Source organism: Microcebus murinus, chromosome 7 (assembly GCF_040939455.1).
Source record: "Microcebus murinus isolate Inina chromosome 7, M.murinus_Inina_mat1.0, whole genome shotgun sequence".
Lineage (NCBI taxonomy): Eukaryota > Metazoa > Chordata > Mammalia > Primates > Cheirogaleidae > Microcebus > Microcebus murinus.
The window spans coordinates 48,052,191-48,073,106 of NC_134110.1; the positions used below are offsets into that span (position 1 = coordinate 48,052,191).

At 37.1% G+C, this 20,916-nt stretch overlaps 1 protein-coding gene across 1 annotated transcript in view; it reads right to left on the reverse strand.

Moving 5' to 3' along the window:
* Nucleotides 1-20,387, reverse strand: part of SLC30A8 (solute carrier family 30 member 8) — a 37,035-nt gene extending 16,648 nt beyond the window's left edge. Inside the window, exons 1-3 of the mRNA XM_012751109.2 lie at nucleotides 20,055-20,387; nucleotides 12,290-12,489; nucleotides 1,344-1,490 (exon numbers count right to left, since the gene is read on the reverse strand). Of these exons, the coding sequence (XP_012606563.2) occupies nucleotides 1,344-1,490; nucleotides 12,290-12,489; nucleotides 20,055-20,125 (418 nt within the window). The 5' untranslated portion in view covers nucleotides 20,126-20,387. The remainder of the gene's footprint in view (nucleotides 1-1,343; nucleotides 1,491-12,289; nucleotides 12,490-20,054) is intronic.
* Between the last annotated feature and the right edge of the window lie 529 nt (nucleotides 20,388-20,916).

A 20,916-nucleotide genomic window follows, 5' to 3' on the forward strand; every position in this document is an offset into this window, starting at 1 on the left:
TTAATGTGCTCGATAGCTACATTATACTCTGTGTTATAGAATATCTCCCTCATAGCAGAGAGTTCTAGTAAATAGGTTGTGGACTCCCATGGCCAGGATGACTGAATACAAGCTATAATCCAAATTCTGAGTTACCATCCTACATTTGCAAAACAGCTTTGACCAATAGTGTCACAAAGTGTCAAGTACATGTAAAACTTTATACAGACAAATTATGGGTTCTCAGCCAAAGGTACATGTTTTCCAAGTATAGCTCAGTTTGGGAACTGGCAAAAGCATTCTCAAATCACATTGTCCCAAACTCTCTTTATTGTTGTTCATTGCCTCATCTCTTTGTGAATGTCAAAGAGAAAGCAATTCAAAACACCTATGATGATACCATTGGAAACTTGAAAAACCACAGTCCACAGTTATCAGTCTACTAGCTGTGGTCCTGTCTGCGTCTGCATCTTCGTCTTCACGGAAGGCTGGCCTTGTTGGCCACCCTTGCTCTGCCCTCAGACTGCTTTAAACCAATTTCTCAACCAGTGTGAAAATGTGGAATTGTGACTATTTGTTCAGATGATTTGCACAAAACACTCAGACAGAGTCTCCTCCAGCTGATACCAGGAATAACACAGAGAAGTGGTGTTTGTGGGGCAGGAGGTTGGGGGGGTCATGAACAATGAGCCAAAGTAAACATTTCCCAGGCACTAAACCCTTATCATGAACTAGGCCACTTCCTAGACAAGAGCAAGGAGTCACTCAGTGCAAGAACCAGCTCAAAGAAAGAAGTAATATTTCATTTCCTCCTCTTCCTTCTCCTCTCCTCCTTTTTTTTTTTTTTTCTGTTATTGTTGACTGATTGAGCAAAGTGTTCAGTGGAGCCACTCACTGAATGGTGAAATGCAGTGTGTAAGCAGGAAAGTCCGTATTTTATTCCCAACTCCACTATGAGAAGTTCTCCAATCTCTGTAACTCTCTTGGGCCCTCTGTGCTTTATCCTGCAATATGGCAAATGCTTTACCCCTTCCTGTATGCCCTTCCAGGGATGCAGGGTGATTTAATGAACTGTATCATGGCTGCTACCACATACAGAGACCCTGGGGCTGGGGTGGTTGCTAATGTGATACACATGTTTCTATTGTCCCTATGTGATTAGAGGTAGCACCATTAATCTGGGTGTCAGCTGAATTAATATTGAGAACACAAATTGCCACATACACGTTTATTTCACCCTGTGAAACAGATATGTGTCTCTAAGGGAATTTTGCACAAGGCTTTGCTTTGCATCTTCCATTCTCACTCTTGGTTTACCTCTGCAGCACTAACTCTGCCTCAATTGTTCAATCAATGAACTGTACCTGCTCGGTGCCACCCAAACGTCAGCCGCTTGGAAGGTGGCTTCGATGACAACCACAGGGAGAAGAGGCTGAGCAGGAAGCTGGTCAGGTCAATTAAGAGGTGGGTGGCATCGGTGACAACAGCGAGACTCCCGGCAATGTGCCCACCTAGGGGACACAGAATAGCACACGAGGTTAAGCCCCCAGAAGGCAACTGGATTCATGTGCATACTAACCATAGTTAGTGCATACTAACCATAGTTCATGAAGATGCCACAGACTTGCAAAACTTTCAAAGAGAAAGAAATCTTAACATTGATTTAGTCCTCTTCTTCTTCCCAGTTTGACAAGTAAAGAAACTGAGACTCAGAGAGTGGATAGGATTTGAACACGTGGAAATTAATTTCAAGGGAGAAGCTATTCCTGGGGTAACAAAGGGACAAAGATTGGAAAACTATGGGGCACATCTGGAGAACACCCCAGTTAGACTGGGGCATAAGGATTCAAAAAGGGAACACGAGAAGATCAGGCTGGAGAGCTATACGCCAGATTCAAAGAATCTCATAATCCAGACTGAGGTCCTTGACTCTTGTTTATAAACCAGATGTTGCAGTCTGGCCCACAGATGTGTATTTATTTGACTTATAATTTTACCATAGCCTTACCCCTTCCTTATACTCTGTTAATTTATATGATCCACCTGAATTGGAGAGTCCTGTAATAAACAGCGAGGAGCAGAAAGGAGAAAGGGCAGGAACCTTCCAATGGGCATCTTGCGTGCCCAATAAATCCAATAAAGCATAGGAGTTGGACCCAAGCCACAAGAGTCCTGCCTGGCTTTTCTCTTTATTTGACATGTTCCCTCCATATCCCACTAATTCTCCGTTGAGAAAAGACCTCTAGCCTCCAAAATAGAAGTTAAAGAAAAACCTTGCCCTTTCCTTCCCAAACAGGGTTTGCTGTTTGAGAGCAATAACCTTTATTGCTCTTACTACATTTTTCCAGCAAAGAGCTTTTGCTGACTGATGGGTTCTCCCAGCAGCTGTTTATTGCCTTGTGTTACTACAAAGCAGCACAGACTGTCAGCCATCAGCCCGCCATCATCAGACTCACCTTGTCTCGCCTGATGATTTTAAAAAATTACATAGATGGCTCATAATTGCAATAATCCCCACAGACCATTGGCTCTAGCTATAGTTAATAACTGGTTTGTCAAGGTTTAATGGGCTGAAGCAAAGTAATCTTCGAGCTTGTTACTGAACAGTCAGTGCAAAAATTGGAATGATTCATTAGCCAAAAAGCAACATTTTGCTAACAAATCAGCTGTCTTTCCAATTATCCTCTAATGTTGCCCTATCTGCCAAACTTGGTCCTGATGATAAAACTGTGTTAATAATGCATTATTTCTTGCCCAGAGAATGACTCCATGCAGATAAGCAGTATGCTGCAATCACAGCAATGAGTGATGATGATTCTATGTGCTGGGCTGAAATTATAGTTGAAGTCAAGGAAATGAAGTCTTGTAGGGTTTCTGCAACAGGCTCAGCTGTGTCAGGAGGCACCTGAGAAAGAAAAAGGGCTTGCTTTGGAAGAAGCATGTTAATATGGAGACCTGGGAACTGAGAATCATTTGCAACCATCAGAGCTACTTACGAGAACCATCCAGAAAACTGTGAGCAATCATTGCTGAATCTTACAGAGCAAATTGTTTGCAGGAGGTTGTCTGTGACTAAACTTACATTTGCTTCTGAAAGCATGGGGTATTATTGACAATTAATTATCCAGCCAGCATTTAGCGATCCCTTACTGTGCATGATATAGAAATAGGATATATACAAAGATAAACAAATCACAACCCCTCTTCAGTGATCTCCCTGTCTGATACCATCCTGGAAACAGGCTAATGGGGAAACAGAGAGCCACTCTCACTGGCAGCATCAAGGAACTTTTCACAAAGAAGGGTAAGAATTAGCAAGAAGAGAAGGCTTTTTCAGGAAGAGATAGGAACAGGAACAAAAACATAGAGAAATGAAGGAACATGTCACCTTTCTGGAAAAGCAGGAGGTGAGGGGTATTGGAGGAAGAATGGGAAGTGGACCGGGAATTGGGTTGGGGACCCTTGTGTGGGGTATTTTATGTCAAGCCAAGGAATTCAGAGGTTACCCTGTGGACTGAAAGGGATCTGCTTATGATTTTGTGTCAAGGTCGTGACATGTTCAGATCTGAATGTAAGAGGGAGATCTTTGCCAGCAGTATGGAAGATAACCTGGATGGAGGAGAGGTTGAGAGGCAACCGGCACAGCCAAAGGAAATTATGATAAAGGCATGGACTGAGGCAATGCCAGTTGTATTTCTGGAATACTTGGCAAGATGTGGAGAGTGGAGCACTGATAACAAGACAGGGGAGGCACAGAAAGGCTTTGGTCCCAGAACAGACTCTACTTAGGGCCAGTGGGGTGGAGGTGACAGCAGAAGAGCAGGTGAGCTACTGGGCCTGGGTCTCACATGCACACACCACCTCAGATTGAAACACCCATGAGGGTGTCCATAGGGAACAGAGACTTACTGACAGGACTGAAAGAAGTAAATGTTCCTTTGATGACATAAGCCTTGTGTCCCATCGCTGGGCTATACCAGTATATGCTATGACTTCACATTTTTTAAATTCCTTAATTGTCTTATGAATAGCATTATTATACTATATAGTGTGTTGTGTCAAAAACTCATCAAGTTATTATTTAACAAGTTCAGCAGGTCCTCAACGTCGTTTCATAGAGTCAGCACCATTTTGTCCTAATGTTGATGAGACAAAAAATGGATTCCCGTGGGCCCACTGTCTGTGGGGGTGGCACATCCTCCTCATGTCTGGGTGGGTTTCCTCACTGTTTTCTCTCTCCACTTTCCTCCTACATACCAAAGATGTGCCCATTGGGTGATCTGGCGTGTCTACATGGTCCCAGTCTGAGTGAGTGTGGTTGTGTGTGAGTGTACCCTGCAATGGGATGGTGGCCTGTCAAGGCTGTTCCCGCCTTACAACCTGAGCTGCCAGGACAGGCTCTGACCCCCCGTGACCCTGACATGGAATAAGCAGGTAAGGAAATGAATGAATGATGACAAATGATTATCAAATAAAAATTCAGAAAGTGTGTGATAATCACACAAATGCACAACAATAAACAATGTGAGACAAAAGTGTTCAGTCTGCCACATTTGTGATTATTTTTGAACTGCACAGTGGGAGAAGCTGCTCCTTACAATTTTTGCTTTGCAAACATTTATTCCTTGATTTAAGCCACCACCACTATGACCACTGTCACTCGTCGATTTGCCAAAAATTGGGTAAATAATTATCATGTTTTTATTCATCTTTACAAAATGTATGTATAGCTCACATTTATTTCAATGTTTAATATTAGAAGTGTTTGGTCTTTATTTAGAAGTTTGATGATGGTTTTTGCCCAGAAATATGCCATAGACCTTAATTTATTTCTATCAATTAGCCTATGGTAAAATTGGTTTTGTTACATATTATTTTGCTTAAAGTCAAAGTTTCCAAGAACCTGTCAATGACATTAAGTGAGGTCTTACTGTATTTAAAATATACCACATTTTCACAGTCATGTTTTGACATTTCTTAAATTTTTAATACCAAGAAACTCAAAAATATCAGTGGCCAGAGCCACTGAGACATTCTGGCTATAGGACAAAGTAAGTACCCTGATCAATAAAATATGAAGTTAACACACCACTTAGCTATATCTTTCTCTTAGTAAAAGAGAATTTTTCCACCCTGAGATACTTACTATATTCCCAGCCTGCTCCCAGCTCTGTATTCTTATCTAGCAATCTAGTGTTTTCTCCTTTCTTGCTTAACTCTGACTAGTCCAGTTTCAGATGCTTCTCCCTGGCCACTCTCAATTAATTTCTTCCATACTTGAGCTTATGTTTCTAAGTTCTCAGTGTCTGAATATTGATCCATTCACGTAGTGTACATCTGCAACATTACTCCTCTTTATGGCCTTTCTACGATGAGAAATTTTCATAAGCAATCAGAAAAAGTTCTAACTCAATAGGCTCTAAGGCCCATTAAGGCTAGACACATGCTTATACCCTTCCCTAGTTCTTCCTACAATCAATTCTGTACCCTGCAGTAACCTCTCTCCTAAATACAGCTCTACAACCAGCTCTGCAAAATGTCAATTACTCCCTAAGGTCTACAGAATGAACCCAGATTCCCCAGCTGGGACCCATCCCTTTTTGACACCCCCAGTGACTATTCTAGCTATATTCTTCATTAACCATTTTTCACCCTACACCCCTGCCTTAGATAGGCTCTTTCGGCTGTAAGTCATAAATGCTTAACCCAAACTAGCTTAAACATCAACAATAGAATGATAATATATTGGCTCACATAATTGAGAAAAAAATCTGGGTGAGATTGCATCAGGTGCAGTCTAATCCTAAGGTTCAAAAAATGTTCTAGGGGTTCTGCTTTGTCTCCACCTATTGCTATTTATTGTTTTGTTGAAGAAAGACTTCATCCCTTCAGCAAGAAAGGTGGACCTCTGGAAATTCTAGGCCCATATGATTTCAACTTAGTATTTGTACAGGAAAGACAGTGAGCTTTCTTCCAACTTCTCTGTAAAAAGACCCACAGACTCTGATCAGTCCAGTTTGGTATCACACCCAGCCTTGCCTATGAGCATGAGGTTCTCAGGCCAGGAGGACCAGAATTACAATCAGAGAAAAGAGTTTGAGAAAACTTGCTGAACAGGAAATAGCAGTCTACTACAAAAAGTGGCACCCACATTTCTAAGAATGTAGATTTTCTGTTCTGCTTCAGACCTACCACTTGGAATCTTTCAATATAAGGCCTGATATTTACCATCTCCCAGATGACAGCAGTAAATAATATTCATTTGGGCCCCTCCATCTGAAATTCCCTTCTCATCTCCCTTTCGGCCACCTCTCAATTCCTACCCATCATTCAAGGCCTTACTCAAACCCCATATCCTGCAGAAGGACCTCCCAGATCTCTAAGAATGATCTACGAATAATAACTGCTTTCCCTGGCATAGTCAAGAATGGCTTTGGGGAGCATGTGAGCAGTGGATTGTGGTCTTGAATGAAGGTCAGAATTTTGATGAGTGTGGAGAATGAGGATAGGGCTTTTTGATTTAAATAAAAAGGCATAAGCATAATATACCAAAATAAAAAAAATAATTTAAAAAAAAAAAAAAAAAAAAAAAAAAAAAAAAAAGGCATAAGCAAAAGCTACAGGGACTCTAAGGTGAAATGATTATTTTGCAAAGAATGAATAAAATTTGGCTGAAACAGAGCAGACCTGTAGGGGAGTAGTAAGAGAAAAAATATTAATAGTCAGTTTAGCAACCATATCATGGAATGTCTTGAAAGACAATGTGAGAATTTTTCTTCTTGTCCAGGATGGAAGGGCTTTCCAATATATTGATCATTTTTCACCTAGAGAGGCCAAATGGGGCCTAGCACAGTAAGAGCCTCTGAACAGTCTTTTCCAGTTATAAGTACCCATATCAGTTTAGCCCAGTGGTCACTAAAATTTCTCATGTTTTCCATGATGGGAAAAAGGTTGTGAACCATCAAACCAGGCAAAAAGGAACTACTAAAGAATTTTGGAGATAGAGGAAACATGATCAGAGCAATGTTTTAGGAAGATCTGCTCAATATCAATATAGCTTAAATTCCAAATGTTTGTCAGTCAGTATCTATTTAATTCCTTTACTGACAATATCACTTTCTTCTGACTCTAAAATCAAATTAGGACTCCTAGACTCTAATTCATAGGAAAGAGAAGGAAAAGAAGGAAGTTGATTTGCTGACTCCAAGTGAATAGCTGCCCAGTTTCCCACTAAAAATATAAGGCATTTTAAAAGCAAAATGACAAACACTTGACAAATCAGGTATAGAAGGAATGTACCTCAACACAATAAAGGTCATATAGGACAAGCCCACAACTAACATCCTACTCAGCAGTGAAAAGTTGAAAGCTTTTCCTCTAAGATCAGGAACAAGAAAAAGATGCTCCACTCTCACCACTTCTGTTCAATATGGTGTGTGACCTGACCACTGAAAACTATAAAATATTAATGAAAGAAATTGAAGAAGAAACAAATAAATGTTCATGGATTGGGAGAATTAATATCATTAAAATGCTCATATCACCCAGAGCAATCTACAAATTCATTGCAAACCCTATAACAATTCCAATGCATTTTTCACAGAAATAGAAAAAAAAAATCTTAAAATTTGTATCGCACCACAAAAGACCCCAAATAGCCAAAACAATCTTTTGTGAAAATAATAAAGCTGGAAGCATCATCTTACCTGACTTCAAAATATGTTATTAATACAAAGCTACAGTAATCAAAACTGCATTTCACTGGCATAAAAAACAGGCACATAGACCAAAGGAAGAGAATAAAGAGTCCAGAAACAAATCCATGCATTTATAGTCAATTGGTTTTTCAACAAAGTTGCCAAGAAAGAACATGTTTGTTGGGGAAATATCAGTCTATTTCATAAATGGTGCCAGAAAAACTGGACATCCAGATGCAAAAATAAATAAATAAATAAATTAGACCCTTCTCTCACACCACATACAAAAATCAACTCAAAATGGACTAGAGACTTAAACACAAGAAGTGAAACTATAAAACTACCAGAAGGAAACATAGGGAAAAGCTTCATGACACTAATCTGGATAACAATTTTAGGGGGATATGACCCCAAAAGCCCAGACAACAAAAGCAAAAGTAGACAAATGGAATTACATTAAACTAAAAAGATTCTGCACAGCAAAGAAAGAAATTGACAGGATAAGGAAACAACCTACAGAATGAGAGAAATATTTGCAAACCACACATCTGACAAGGAGCTGATATCCAAAATATATAAGGAGCTCAAACAACTCAATAGTAAGTAAACAAACAACCTGATTTAAAAATGGGCAAGGAAATTGAATAGACATTCCTTGAAATAAGGCATACAAATGACCAACAGGTATATGAAAATATGTTCAATATTACTAGTCAATAGGAAAAAGAAAATTAAAATCACAATGATATATCAACTCATACCTATTAGAGTGGCTATCATCCAAAAGAGGAAAGATAAGTGTTGGTGAGGATTTGGAGAAAAGGGACCCTCATACACTTTGTGGGAATGTAAATCAGTACAGCCATTATGAAAAGCATTATGGAGGTTCCTTAAAAAATTAAAAATAGAACTACCCTATGGTCCAGAAATCCCACCACTGGGTATATATCCAAAGGAAATGAAATCAATATGTCAAAGAGGTTTTAGAACTTCCATGTACATTGCAGCATTATTCACAATAGCCAAGATATAGAATCTACCTACGTGTCCATTAGGAGATGGAGGGATAAAAAAAATGTGTACATATACACAATAGAATACTATTCAGTCTTAAAAAGAAAGAAAATCCTGTCATTTGTGACAACATGGAGAACCCAGAGGACATCATGTTAAGTGAAATAAGCCAGAGACAGAAAGATAAATACCACATGATCTCACCTATATGTGGAATCTAAAAGAATTTATAGAAACAGAATAGAATGGTGGTTACCAGGGGCTGAGGTGGAGGTGGGGAGAGGAAGAAGTTGGGGAGATGTTAGCCAAAGGACACAAAATTTCAGTTAAGTAGAAGGAATAAGTTTAAAAGATCTATTGTACAACATGGTGACTATAGTTAATAAGGATGGATTATAGCCTTGAAAATCGCTAAAAGTAGATTTTAAGTGCTCACACCACAAAAAATTATAAGTATATGAGGTGATGTATATGTTAATTAGCTTGATTTAGCCTTTCCACCACATATGCATATTTCAAAACACCATGTTGTACATGGTAAATATATTAATATATAATTTTTATTTGTACATTAAATTTTTTTATAAAAAGCAAAATGGCAGTATATAAACAAAGATATGAGGAGAAAAGTGAGTTTTGTGAGTGGGAGACCATCTTGTTTCAGACTACTGATTAGCCATCAGTGGTAGAGAGAAGATGTCATCTGTTCTCAGCATCCATATGGATTCAGGCAAAAGCAAAGGAAAAAAGTCATGGAGAAAATAAGTCTGTTTACACATCTCCCTAAGCTGTATTTGCACATGGTGGTACCAGTACTTTATTTGGAGGGCCAATAATATCATCTTTTCAAATCACATTTCAAATAAATTCTGTCATTAAATTTTCCAATTTATCAGTCTCTTATAGGAGCAATTGAATATTGTCTGCAATCTTCTGACTTCCAATAATAAAAAACAATACCCCTCTGGTATACATGTTAGTGGATTTCCAAAAGGAGTTTTTTAGATTACAACTGCTAAGTTCCAATTATTAATGAGGACATAAAATTCCTAACAAAATTATTAGTGACTCAGATTCAGCAATGCATGAAAAAAGTGGTCTACTACAAGAACTCAAAAAAATTTTTGAGGCACCATAGTTAAAGCCTAAAAACAAAAGCCCTAGAATTCAGACTGGGTGCCTGCTTGCCCATTTACAAGAACATTTCCAAAGGAGAGTTACTTTACTCTTTCTTCTTGAAGTTACTTGTCTATAAAGTGAGATTAATAATAGAACCTACCTCTTAGGAATTTCACCAGGGTTAATTAAGGTAATACATGGAAAGCACTCATCATAGTTTCTAACACATAGTAAGCATTAAATAAATATTCGCTATTATCATCATAATGCCAAAAATGCAAAGATCATATCATATTAGGAAATTTCTTAATGTACTACACCTCAACAATGAGTCAAAATGCTTTAAAAACAGTAAACTTAAAAGAAAAGTTATTTGATAAAAAGTCAACACTCATCTTTGATTATTTGTTAATGATTTAAAAACTAAGGCAAAGAGAACACTTCATTAACATGAAAATATGTAACCCTTCAAGAAGCATTTTGCTTAACAGTTAAACAACCAAGCAGAGATTTGATTTAACATGGGATATTATTTAATAGGATAAAAATATGAAACATACAGAAGAGCTATGACTATTAAAAACAAGAAGAAATATACTTTTTGCACAAGAGAGGGTTATCTCCTGGAGTGTGGAGGATGCAGGAATAAGGGAAGGAATAAGGGAAATGCACTGAAATACATTTAGAGTTGACAATAAATCAAACACATTGACAATGAATCATACACATTATTAAGTACAAAATGAATATGCAAATATCAAAATTTTCCAGAATACAAAAAATAACCATCTAGAAAACAGGACCTGAGGAAAGGAAGAGCTCACTTACTCCTGGAAAGAGTAAACCAAACCCATAAAGTGACCAGAAATAACTCGTGCAAAAAATAGGTTGTCCCTGTATTAAAACTTTGATGAGAGATGTAGAATATTTGGATTAATGGAGAAACATACCATATTCCTGGAGGAAAGACTAAGTACTTTAAAGACATTATATTCCCAAACTAATTTATATACCAATAAAGTCATAATTGGGATTGAGGAAGAACTGAAAAAAATTATTCTCATTTTTAATTATGATAATAAACAGGAATGAAATAGCCTTGACATTTTTTCTGTCAAATAAAAAATCATGAGGAGGAAACAACAGATGTTATAACATATAAATCTACATTAATTATGTTGCTGACAGAGAATAAGAACAAAGATCAATGAAACACCTTAGAAGTAGATCCTACTATTTATAATTTTGATAGATGGTAAAAGAAACATCAAAAATCAATGGGAGAAATAATTATTCCATAAATGATGCTGAAAACTTTGTTGGCTATTTAGAAAAAGAATTTTCAATTCTGAAAGCACACAATATATCTAGTTTCACATTGATTTAAAAATTAAATGCAAAAATTTAAACAAAAAAACTATCTTCTAAATAGATGGGGAAATATTACTAAGCACTAAAATAGTAAAAGAGTAGCAAAATAAATCATGTCAAAATGAAAAGTTTGATAGTTACCTATATAAAACTTAAAACTTTTCTAGGTCAAAACCAAAATTAAATGGTTAAATAACAAACTGTAAAAGTAGCTACAACTAATAAAACAAAAGTTAACACCCTAACTATATAAAGAGCTCCCACAGGTCATTAAGGAGAATTACTAAGTTCTCTGTGAAATAAATGAGCGACAGACATTAAGAGGCAAGGAGGAAACATTAACAGAGGAAAATACAGATCACTAATAAGCATGTAAAAAATGCTAAGAGTAACAATTAAAGAAATGAATATTAAAATAAAACAGTCATCTATACATTAACAAAGGTTTTTTTAAAGATTAAAATAAGTTCTGGTAAGGATTTGGAAAGAGAAATATTCTCATGTAGAGATGGAAGGTGTATGAATTGTTTAACTTTCTGGATAGCAGGTTGGCAGTAAATCAAGAAGTAATGAAAATATTCATGTCCTTCAACCAATTATTTCCACTTTTAATAATCTCTTTGAAAGGATTAAGAAGAAAGTCAGGCAGAATTTTATTTAATATTTTTCATCACAGCAATGTTCATAAACAGGAAAAAATTCCCTAAATTTCTAACAAGAGAGAGATGGTTATGTATTAACATATTACAGTGGAGCGTATTAGAAAATATTGTTCGGTCATAAAAATGTTTTTGAAGAGTATTTGATGGTATGGTCAAAAGCATTCAGTATGCTCTCAATTATGAAAAAAAAAATCTGTGAGCAATGAATGGAAAATATATTATGCAAAATACTCCATAATGTTTTTGGAGACTATGGCTTGAATGTTGGAGAGTGATGCATTTTATTTTATTTCCTTCTATTTGCCAACTTATCTACAGTGAGCATATTGTTGCTTTATACTAACAGAAAATATTAAACCTTATTTTAAAATAACTTAAGTAACCCTCCCATAGTGATGCAAAGTTTTGTTTGCTTGTTTAATCAGAGAATTCTTGAGAAAGACTCACCCACGACCTCTGCAATCATGAAAATGAAGCATATTGCTGACGCAGCACAGAGTTTCCATTTGGCACGGGCTTGCTCATTTTCCCTGTTGTCCGTGATCCTGCAGTCACTGTGGCAGTGGTGGATGCCGCCTGACTCCAGCTCCTCTGGCCTCTCTCCAGGACGCTGATCTTTATTCACGGGTTTCTGCTGGAGTTCCACACTACAGATGAGTTTGACAGAGGGAAGAGGTGAACATGGTTGCCAACAAGCACCTCGCTGACTGCTCTGCCCATTCTCGGAACCGCTATTAAGACTAACTGGCTAGGAATATAAACCACAACTTCTACGAGAATTATCAAGTGTAAGCAACATGCAAGAACTTTTCTTCTGCATTCACAACTACTGAAAGTTTTACTTTTATTCAGTCAAGTTCTTAATCAGTCTATTGACTGACCACCAATGATGAAGAGGTATCAAAGAAATAAGAGAAAAGAAGCAGTCCCACTTTAATGCAATTCCTTCCCAGTTTTTTCACTTTGAAAAGACTTTGGACACTCTGCTGCTGTGTCCAAATCAGCTTTTAAAATGTTTTAACAGAACTCATTTGAAGACATAAATGAGATTCTTGGAATTAAAAACTTTGCATTTCTGGCTTTGAAAAGAAAATAAATAAATAAGCTTTAACCTGAAGAATTATTTCATTTAGTTTATCACCATCCAGAATTAAAAGTCTGATGGTTTTGGTTTAGATGATAATTATTATTATGACTCCATCATTATATTGGGTTTTTTCTAGAATAAAATAATATATACAATGTTCATTATAGAAAATCTAGAATTACAGAAAAGGACAAAGCAGAGGGAAAAATCACCAGTAATTTTACTTCTAAGAGACAAGTATTATTGATATTTTGTTGTGTAGTTTTGCAATATTCACATGCATGCTTTTGTTTTCTGTTTTTTTCACATGATTAGGGTCCATATTAGTCAGAATGCTTTGGGTTGCAAGTACAGAAAACAAACCTCTTGCTAGAATATTTAACAAGTAAGAATTAATTGGTTATTCAACTGAAAATGTCTCTAGAGGCATCCAGGCACTCTTTAATCAGGGCTCTAGATCCATTTCTCTGTAGTTCTCAACTATGCTTCAATCTCAAGCTGATCTTCCTCATTGTAGGAAGGATTGCTAAAGGTAATCAGGCTGTGTATTTGCTTTTTCACATACAGGAGGAGTCTCCCCTCTCACAACTACTAAACAAGAATGTTGAGGTGCAGGCTGATTTGCCCAAATGAAAACCAACTACTATAGATAGAGGAATATGGATGAGCTAATTGGCTTAGGTCTTGCTGCACCCAAAAGATTGGCTAAACCCAACCATGCTGACACCTAAAGCTGAGAATAGGGTAAATTCTACTCAAATAACATGGCTACAACTCAGTGAGGAAGGGCTAGAATGGGTATGATTAAGATGACAGTGTCACAAGAGGATGAAGATATAGCTTCTGAACCTGATTCTTAACTATATATATTGTTAACATTTTCCCAATTTATTAAATTTTCCATAGCTTTATTTTTAACAATGAAGAGCATTATTTTTAATATAGAAAATATGGCATAGCATAATTAACTGGTTTTCTATTATTGGACAATTCATTCTTTTCCAATTATCTGCTCATATAAGCACTGCTACGATTCATGTCCTTATAGTTAATCTTTGCTTGATATATTATATTCTTAAAATGGAATCTTAAAAAGGAAATGACTTGGTCACAGAGCACCTAAATTTCTAAAGATTTTGATGTAGTATATATTGTCCAATTGGCTTTGGAATATTTTTTGTCAATGATGTTAGCAGCACTCAGATTTTGAGCAGTTCCAAATAATCTTTGTTGGAATAAGAACCAACAAAGTGATACTTAAATTATTTATATCTTTAAATGTGTAGAATTTTTTGCCTTTGTCATGTAACATATACTGTGATAATAAACAACAGTAGAATTTGGTAGTGTGAGTTACCAAGGGTCATCAACTCAGAGGAGCCAACACAAAAGCATAGTGCAGGTTTCCTCTTTTCTTGTACTGAAAAGACAGCATGAGCAAGGCAGGCCGCCAATTGTTCTGGCAATTCCTGGTTTGCTGTGGTCATAGGAAGCTTTGCTTTATATTATGTTTTTCATGCATCTTGTGGCCAGAAAAAAACAGGTAGAAAGTGACCAGGAGAGAGAACTTATCCTGGATCAGCTTAAAAGCCGTACCAAGGTAGGAATCCTACCCAGGGAACAGCCTCTGGGTAATTACACAAAGGGAAAAAGTGAACAACCTGGGCAATTTTTACTTTAGTCTACTGCTTCCCTATACTAGATTCTAAGATTAAGCAACATGGATTTACTTTGAGCTGAGACAGCTCCTTGAAGTGCTAAGCCAGAAGTCCAAAAGTGAGCTTCAGAGGGTCCGTTGAAATTACATATGAAGTGCTCATATGTGTGCATATGTGTGTGTGTATTATGGGGAAGGCAAGAACACAGTCTTCCTGGGCTCCCAGAAGGGTTTATGACTCCAAAAGAAGTTCAATGCCATTCCTTGTCATCTCATTAGAGCAAAGTTTCAGATCAGGCTCTTGATCTGAAAAATGATGTGAATTCTAGGAAGTATTATTTTAAAAAGAAGGTTATTTTAAAAAATACTATGATGCATAAAAAAATGAAATGTGAATCTACTATTAATGAAAAAATACCAATAGATTTCCATGCATTCAAATCTGGTCAAATCTTTGAAAAGGAGGAGTAATAGCCCAAAGAAATTTACTGCAGTATATAAGAGAAAATAGGAAGAAAAACAGAGAGAAAAAATAAGGAAATATTAGAAAATTTGATGCCAATAGCCTAGAACTTTGAATCCATCTCTTAAAATAGGATTTAGATATACTATCTTTGCATTGTTCAAGTCAGAGCTACAAGTGTACCCAACCCCCAGATAGCATACACCCCACTAGTTAGGCGTGAATTTACCCATCCCCTCTTCTCCCCACACCTGCCTGATACCCTATGAATATGCATGTAACCAAAGCGTTTGTACCTCCATAATATTCTGAAATTTAAGAAAAGGAAAAAATAAGATATGTTATCAATTTGAAAAAAAAGGATTTAGAAAATAGGGCTTTATTTTTGTAATCTTAGGAAAGCATTTTTTATTTCATTTTTATTAAATATTTTATTGTAGCAGTTAAACCCCTTTCCTTCTGTATCTCTAAAATGGAGCTGATAATAGTTTGGTTTTTTTTTGCCCTCCAATTTCACATATTGATTGCATAAAATCACTTTGTTTTTGTTGTGTTTTCAACATTTCATGCATTCACTCATCAAACAAATATTTATTGCATGTCTACAACATGTTCGCACTATGGAAAGTGCTAATGTTACCATTTCTATGAGAAAAAGCTCTTAATCTAAAGATCTTACATCTTAACAGAGGGAGACAAACAGAAAATGAGTCAATAGTAACAAAGACTATATAGTGTGATGGGCAATGACTGGGAGAGGGAAGATGAAGCTACTTTAAATGAGGTGGGAAGAAAAGGCTGTTAATCTTACTGAGATGCTCCCATACATGATGAATCTTTTTTTTCTCTTGCTTCTTTCAAGATTTGCTCTTCAAGTTTTGCTTTCAATATCTTTACTAAGATGTTTCAAGGTTTAGATATGATTAGAGTTTGCCTGATCCTTCTTAGAGTTTATTTTGAACATCATAGATATGTAGATTAACGTTCAACAAATTTTGAAAGTTTTCAGCCATTATGTCTTTGAATACTTTTCTGCTCCTCTCTTTCTGTCCTCCTGGTACTCTTAGTGTGCATATATTAATGTATTTAACCATGCACCACATTTCTCTGAGGCTCTGTTAATTTTACTTCATTCTTTTTTCTTTGTGTTGTTTATGTTGCATAATATCTATTGATCTATTTTCAAGTTCACTGATTCTTTCTCCTGCTAGCTTCTGCCAGTAGCTTTCTATTATTATGGCCTGCCTTTCCCATGGCTAGTACCCTCACACCACTGCACCAGAGCTGACAGAAGGGTCAGTGATCTATTTCTGAAGCGAAGTTCTTGCACCATAAGTTGAGGGCTTAATGAGGATGGGAGTCCCTAGTTGTCTTTGCTTGCGTCTATTGAAATAGCACATATATCCTTTGTGTGAGCCAAGGCAGGGATATTCAGTACCTTGCCATTCATAGGCTAGAGATTTTTCCCTATGATTGGGGGCTGGGTGGAGGAAAGCAGCCATGGTCCTCTTGGCCATGTCTACATTAAAAAGAGGTTCTGCAGCATGGAGCTGGGCAATAGGAGATTCCATCAATTTTCCACTTTGGGAGTGAACTCTAGCCCTCAAATAGAAGCTGGGAGGAGAGGAAGCCCTGTCTTTTGGCTATATTCACACAGAGCAGAGTTTCCATTGTACTGAACTTGGGGAAGAGGGGAGGTTAACGGAGCAGGTCCTGGCTCAATTGCTACAGACTGTCACTTCTTACTGAGACTTAATAGATTTTCTTGAATAAATAGTTTTCAATTTTCTGTATGCCCTTAAGACAACTTCTGGAGGCTTTTGGAATTTCCACCAGTTAAATGGTTTTTGAAAATATTCCAGCAGTTTATCCTACCATCTGTCCCTGCCCTTCTTTCTTCTGTACTTCTTTAACATATGACTTGGGGAAATGAGAAACTCAATACTTCCCACCCAGCATGAAGAAAAATATATTGACTGTGTAGGTTGACTTTACACAACTATCTTTCTGCTGTCATGATCCCAAAGCATAGAAAACCCCATCATTGGAACAGAAAAGGGAGGGAAAGGAGAGGATATACAACAGGGTTCACGACACATACAGGGCCCAATATCACTGATTTCTGTGGTAAAATTTCTATGAAGAACTTATGATGGCCAGGTGCAATGGCTCACACCTGTAATACTAGCACTCTGGGAGCCTGAGGCGGGCGGATTGCTCGAGGTCAGGAGTTCGAAACCAGCCTGAACAAGGGCGAGACCCCGTCTCTACTATAAATAGAAAGAAATTAATTGGCCAACTAACATATATAGAAAAAATTAACCGGGCATGGAGGCACATGCCTGTAGTCCCAGCTACTCAGGAGGCTGAGGCAGGAGGATTGCTTGAGCCCAGGAGTTTGAGGTTGCTGTGAGCTAGGCTGACGCCACGGCACTCACTCTAGCCTGAGCAACAAAGCAAGACTACTCTGTCTCAAAAAAAAAAAGAACTTATGATGATTTCTGTCACCCACCGGGCACATGCCATCAAGAGGTAGCATGCCCCACCCCTGGAATCTGTGCCTTGGGACTTGCTTTAACCTATTAATTGTGGTAAAAATTACACTGTGCCAGTTCTGGGCTTCCGCCCTCTAAAAACTGACAGCTTCCACTGTTGCTCCCTTGCTATTCCGAACTGCCACATAAAGAACTCCATGCTAACCTGATGGAGTGGGACACCACACAGAGAGAGAAGCCATGAAAGGAGAGTGAAGACCACCACCCAAAGGCCAACACAAAGGCCCCAGGCCTGTGAATAAAGCCCACTTGGACCTTCTAGCCTATGTCAGGTACCAGCAGAATGCAGTCTCCTGAGCAAACCCAGCTGACCCCGCATGGAGTCCTCCCCAAATCCTGGCCCACAGAATTGTGAGTAATAAAATGATTCTTTTTAAGCCACTAAATTTTGGGGTGGTTCACAGCAATAGGTAAATGAAGCACTCCCTTTGTTTCCTTCAGATTTAGTTTCTTAACAGCTCATAGCAATTTAAATTAAATTAAATTTCACAAAAACTCATGAAAAGTAGAAAAAAAGACAACAAAGGAGAAAAGAGGAGGAATATCAGGGAACAAAGTTATCTATGTAATAGAGACAGAACAAAATAAATGAGAAAGGAGAGGTGGAAGAAGCAAGTAAGAGGGAATCTAGGCATGTGTGACTTCAGGAGGAAGTAGATTAAGGATTCAGGAGGCCACATGGTGAGCTTGTGTGTGCAGGAGAGGTGGAGGAGGAAGAGAAACACTAAATTCACAAATAAGGGACATGGGTCCAGAGCCCAGCTCTGCCATAATTAGCCATCTGACCTTGAGAAAGGCATTTGCTCTATCTGGCATTCAGTTTTCTTGCCCGCTAAAATGAGGGATCAGAATAAAGAAACTCTTCCAGATTTAATCTTTTTTATTTGACAAGAAAATAAAAATGAACTTGACAGTTTTTATAAACATTTTGTTCTGAAAACCATACCCACTTATGAGGTGAATAAGACCCTATAACTACACATGATTGGCTTATTTGTGCAACAGTGTTAATAGTCCATTTTAATGAGAAAAGGAATACTGTAGAGATGTTATTTCAATAATGTAGAGATTCTCTATTAATAGTGTCCATAAGGTTAGCATTTTGTTGTCAAAAAATTCTGTCTAATCCGACAACCACCCAAAACTAGGCTTTGTTTTTAATGTTGATGATCTCAATAAATCATATCTAATATGATTTTCTAAGAAAAATAATTCTTCTGATGTGAGATAATAGATGTGCTAAATTCTTCATTTTAAGCAAAGCTATAAATATCCTTTTAAAAAGTCTCTTTGCTGTTGCTAAGAGATGCTATCAAATGTAACATAGCTACTCTTTACAATATTAATTTGGTTCCATGAAACAAACAAAAATGTTACACATATTATTAATGGATAAGTATTCTCTTAAATTCTGTTCCTAACATGAATTTATTTCAGATTTTTATTTATTTATTTATATATACTGGATATGTTTCTTTTTGCTCCCCACTCAGATTTAATTCCCCAAGCATACAAAGCTCTCGTTCTTGTATGTCTTTGTCTTTACTGTGTAGTTTTATCAGTCTGGAAAACTTTCCCTAAACCTACTTTCTATGTAGGGTTTCCCTAACCGTACTCTAATTCCTTTTTATTTTTCATTTCTTAGCCCATCACTTCTGAAAAATCTTTCTCTGACCCCAAAGTCTGAGTAAGCTGTAGGTTATCTGAATATATTCTCATTAAATGCACCCAGCATGACACTAACATGCTATTTTGTAATTGCCTAGTTCTTAGATGCATTTCACATTAGACTAAGTTTAAAGAAGACAGAGATCTGGGACCAGAAATTTTTTCTTTTCCATTATGTATGTTCAGCATTTAGCACAGGTGTGTTTAATTAGTAATTGTTAAACAAGTGAAAAATGAATGACTGTATTGTGTGTGGCACTGTGGGAGGTATTAAAAAGAGCTATAAAGTATGTAAAAATTAAAATCAGCCATATTTATTATAGGCATGTATTAATATATTGATAACTGTATTATATGAGTAAGAAAATAATTCATTTTAAGATCAATACAACCACAATTTTGTCACATAGTTGAAAGTCTTTTTTCTAAATATAATTTAATATAATTTGTTATCTGTTTTAAAAGTGAAAATAATTAAGAAAAGGAAAGTAAACACATTCGATTGTATATGTCTATTTTCTGCAAGAAAAACTACAGGTGAAAAACACACATTAATAAAATGTTTCCTTTATGTGCTTAGGATATTTAAGGAATCAAATCAACTATATAGACTATTGCAATTCTTCAGTCTACAATTTATCTGAGTCAGTCAACAGCTTATAAAATGTTCCAAAATGTGCCCAAATTGCAAAGCAAAAGTTTGCCATTCGGAAGCAATAGGATTTAGAAATGTATTGATTATCAAGATAGAAAATTGTGAAGTAGACCCAGATGTCTATTACCTGTCTAGTGTGAAGGCGTACATCCTGGTGCCTTTATCATTCACCAGGTAAGTTCTTTCAAGAAACTCCATGATGGCCAGGATACAAGCTGCTGCTGCTGCTGCTGCTGCTGCTGCTGTTGTTGTTGAACTCACTGTCCAGTTTTGCAATCAAAGCGGCACTGCAATTATTTACACGCTTTCCAAAAATAAAAATAAAAGGGCTCCAGATATTAAAATAACAAACTTTTGACACCAGTGTTCTTGGTAGGTCTGCCAAAATCACAGCCTCCTTGGTATATTAACTGATCTCATTCTTCCACCCACAAAAACTTCTTTCCCAGGGAGATTTGCAGGTGGGGTCATATGAAGAATGAGTGTGTGTGTGTGTGTGTGTGTGTGTGTGTGTGTGTGTGTGTGTGTGTGTGTGCGCGCGCATGTGTGTGTGTGTCCCATGCTTTTTGATTCAACTGTGCTTTCTAAGAGGTAGAGGAGCTCAAGGGCTTTCTACTAATTGCTGATGTAAGGATGTGACCTTCAGAACACACCTGGGTGAGCTGCAAATAGTTACCCTTCTGTACTCTAATACATTAATCTCTTCTTTTTATTTCACCCTCTTCTTTTTTTATTTGGGGAGGTCTCTCTATCAACCTCACATATTTCTCTTAGGATTTGGTTCTAAGATGACCTGTAAGCAGCTGTTAGAATTTACTACTCCTCTCCTAGGACCATTTTAGAATTTGAATATTGGAGGGAAAGACAAGGGTCATTAGTTACTGAAGCCTGTGATCTGAAACCGTTCCTGATGCGGCAGCTTTGAAACCCTTTTGACAGGCAAGAGAGGGGCAGACTTCGCTTATAAGTAAATAGCAGCTCTCAATCAT